This window comes from Osmerus eperlanus, chromosome 5 (assembly GCF_963692335.1).
Source record: "Osmerus eperlanus chromosome 5, fOsmEpe2.1, whole genome shotgun sequence".
Lineage (NCBI taxonomy): Eukaryota > Metazoa > Chordata > Actinopteri > Osmeriformes > Osmeridae > Osmerus > Osmerus eperlanus.
The window spans coordinates 1196012-1199914 of record NC_085022.1 but is presented as its reverse complement, the minus strand read 5'-3'; the positions used below and the strand labels follow the sequence as shown (position 1 = coordinate 1199914).

General features: G+C 49.4%; 1 protein-coding gene across 1 annotated transcript in view; it reads right to left on the bottom strand.

Moving 5' to 3' along the window:
• The window catches only part of nox5 (NADPH oxidase, EF-hand calcium binding domain 5), a 13766-nt gene extending 11704 nt beyond the window's left edge, over positions 1-2062 (bottom strand). The window contains exons 1-2 of the mRNA XM_062460916.1: positions 1936-2062; positions 1641-1791 (exon numbers count right to left, since the gene is read on the bottom strand). Coding sequence (XP_062316900.1) covers positions 1641-1791; positions 1936-2055 — 271 coding nt within the window. The 5' untranslated portion in view covers positions 2056-2062. The remainder of the gene's footprint in view (positions 1-1640; positions 1792-1935) is intronic.
• Positions 2063-3903: the final 1841 nt, after the last annotated feature.

The following is a 3903-nucleotide window of genomic DNA, read 5'->3' as shown; positions in this document are numbered from 1 at the left end:
TGTGTGTCTGGGTGCTGTGTGTCTGGGTGCTGTGTGTCTGGGTACTATGTGCTGGGTACTGTGTGCTGGGTACTGTATGTATGGGTGCTGTGTGTATGGGTGCTGTTTGTATGGGTGCTGTGTGCTGTGTGTATGGGTGCTGTGTGTATGAGTACTGTGTGTCTGGGTGCTGTGTGCTGGGTGCTGTGTGTCTGGGTGCTGTGTGCTGTGTGCTGTGTGCTGTGTGCTGGGTGCTGGGTGCTGTGTGTCTGGGTGCTGTGTGCTGGGTGCTGTGTGTCTGGGTGCTGTGTGTCTGGGTGCTGTGTGTATGAGTACTGTGTGTATGAGTACTGTGTGTATGGGTGCTGTGTGTCTGGGTGCTGTGTGTCTGGGTGCTGTGTGTATGAGTACTGTGTGTATGAGTACTGTGTGTATGGGTGCTGTGTGTATGAGTACTGTGTGTATGAGTACTGTGTGTATGAGTACTGTGTGTATGGGTGCTGTGTGTATGAGTACTGTGTGTATGGGTGCTGTGTGTATGAGTACTGTGTGTATGAGTACTGTGTGTATGAGTACTGTGTGTATGGGTGCTGTGTGTATGAGTACTGTGTGTATGAGTACTGTGTGTATGAGTACTGTGTGCTGGGTGCTGTGTGTGCTGGGTGCTGTGTGCTGTGTGTGCTGGGTGCTGTGTGCTGGGTGCTGTGTGTCTGGGTGCTGTGTGCTGTGTGCTGGGTGCTGTGTGTCTGGGTGCTGTGTGTCTGGGTGCTGGGTGCTGGGTGCTGTGTGTCTGGGTGCTGTGTGCTGGGTGCTGTGTGTCTGGGTGCTGTGTGCTGGGTGCTGTGTGTCTGGGTGCTGTGTGTCTGGGTGCTGTGTGTATGAGTACTGTGTGTATGAGTACTGTGTGTATGGGTGCTGTGTGTCTGGGTGCTGTGTGTCTGGGTGCTGTGTGTATGAGTACTGTGTGTATGAGTACTGTGTGTATGGGTGCTGTGTGTATGAGTACTGTGTGTATGAGTACTGTGTGTATGAGTACTGTGTGTATGGGTGCTGTGTGTATGGGTGCTGTGTGTATGAGTACTGTGTGTATGGGTGCTGTGTGTATGAGTACTGTGTGTATGAGTACTGTGTGTATGAGTACTGTGTGTATGGGTGCTGTGTGTATGAGTACTGTGTGTATGAGTACTGTGTGTATGAGTACTGTGTGCTGGGTGCTGTGTGTGCTGGGTGCTGTGTGCTGTGTGTGCTGGGTGCTGTGTGCTGGGTGCTGTGTGTCTGGGTGCTGTGTGCTGTGTGCTGGGTGCTGTGTGCTGGGTGCTGTGTGTCTGGGTGCTGTGTGTCTGGGTGCTGTGTGTCTGGGTGCTGTGTGCTGGGTGCTGTGTGCTGGGTGCTGTGTGTCTGGGTGCTGTGTGCTGTGTGCTGTGTGCTGGGTGCTGTGTGCTGGGTGCTGTGTGTCTGGGTGCTGTGTGTCTGGGTGCTGTGTGCTGTGTGCTGGGTGCTGGGTGCTGTGTGTCTGGGTGCTGTGTGTCTGGGTGCTGTGTGCTGTGTGCTGGGTGCTGGGTGCTGTGTGTCTGGGTGCTGTGTGTCTGGGTGCTGTGTGTCTGGGTGCTGTGTGCTGGGTGCTGTGTGTCTGGGTGCTGTGTGCTGGAGGCCAGGCGTACCGTCCACGTCGTACACCTGGAACAGGAACTTGAGCTTGTCAGTCTCGCTGCCGTGGATGAGCAGGTCCAGAGCCTTGAGGAGCTCGTCCAGGCTGATGGAGCCACTGCCGTCAGCGTCAAACAGGGCGAAGAATCGCTCTGCAAAGAAAGACTGCGCAACAGTAGAGATCAGGAAAACCTCTCACACTCCAACACTCAACAGTTCATATCTTTACCATTTTGTTTTATTTTAAGAGAAACACAATTTCCCCAGCCCGTTCCTCCCTCCAGGGCATTTAGGACACTTCTCTCTCACCTCTTTGACTTTGAGAGCAGTTTTAAACTCGTCCAGGTCTATCTCTTTGTCGTCTCCGGCGATGCTTTCAAACTGCTTGGTGACCCATTCTAGCCAGCGGGCATCATCGTCCAGGCTCATGGTGCTGGTGTGCGGGTTCTGAAGACCACCACACAAGAAGAATACACAGACACACTGTATGAACTCTATAATGGAACCAACTAAACACAAGGGTGGTGGTTGTATAGTATTTGTCATGAAGTATTGTACAGTATTTGGTGTTTGAGACTTTATTTTGTTATTTATTTTTACATACTAGAGTTGAGTATGGTTAGTGTCCCACAATTCAGTTTGAGATTTTGCTGGAATACTCACTGCATTACCTCATAAGAGTGGATCTATAGTTTACACTGAACTAGTTAAATGGACACTCCTGATGTTAAACACTTTTCAAATTTGCTGTTGGAAATGTTTACATCACACTCAGGTGTAGAAAACACAACTGTATGTAGCTGGCAGTCAGACATACGCTGTTAATGTAATTGAAATACAAAGGATTCTAAAATAATTAACTCATTTGAGAGAGAATGGTCTATAGATAGAACCCAGCATTGCCTGACGTTGCCATGGAGACGTCAGCAGCAGAGAAGTAAAATGGGAACTTAACATTTTTGCTTAGATCTTCCTTTTGATTAAATATATCTATAATACAAAAACTCCCACGGCACCTTACAAACTCATGACTGCAAATACTCCAAGACTAGAGGACACAATATATGCTGTATATTTTCCAATATATGGAATATATTCATGGATTAAATGTCAGTGTAAATGTTTAAATTACATTACAATAACATGCAACACATTTGAGAGGTTATGTATGTTCTGTTTAGCATTATACAACACAAAAACACATGCAAAAGAACCAAACAGAAGTAATCAGACAACAACGCCAGCGTACCTGCCGTGGTGTAGCGAGTCCACACTGAGGGAGTCACACTGAGGGAGTCACACTGAAGGAGTCACACTGAGGAAGTCACACTGAGGGAGTCACACTGAGGAAGTCCACACTGAATGAGTCCACACCGAAGGAGTCACACTGAGGAAGTCCACACTGAGGAAGTCCACACTGAGGAAGTCCACACTGAGGAAGTCCACACTGAAGGAGTCCACACTGAAGGAGTCACACTGAGGAAGTCACACTGAGGAAGTCCACACTGAATGAGTCCACACTGAGGAAGTCCACACTGAATGAGTCCACACCGAAGGAGTCACACTGAGGAAGTCCACACTGAGGAAGTCCACACTGAGGAAGTCCACACTGAGGAAGTCCACACTGAAGGAGTCCACACTGAAGGAGTCACACTGAGGAAGTCACACTGAGGAAGTCCACACTGAATGAGTCCACACTGAGGAAGTCCACACTGAATGAGTCCACACTGAAGGAGACCACACTGAGGAAGTCCACACTGAGGGATCCCTGTTTGATCAACACCTTCAAGGTATCCCAGCATGTGTAGCTTCCTCGTCAGCTAGAACTCACCTCCACAGATCATCTAGCAGGCAGCTAGAGTGGAGGCAGCAGGCTGGGTGTAGTGGAGGCAGCAGGCTTGGTGTAATGGAGGCAGCAGGCTGGGTGTAGTGGAGGCAGCAGGCTGGGTGTAATGGAGGCAGCAGGCTGGGTGTAGTGGGGGCAGCAGGCTGGGTGTAGTGGGGGCAGCAGGCTGGGTGTAATGGAAGCAGCGTTGGAGGACAGACACGCGACAGCTGTGTCTGACACAACCTCCCTGCTGGGCTACTTCACTACCACAGGCCCTCACACTCTCTATTCAGGCCCAACAACAGTAAAATATGCAAGATAGGTCCTTGTCTGCTGAATACAAACAGTACTTACTTAGACTGGGTTGTCTGGCATGACCTTGTATTTACCCCCCCTTTATTATCCCTGTTATATTGTTTGTTTAATAAAATAAAATGTAATTGGATTGG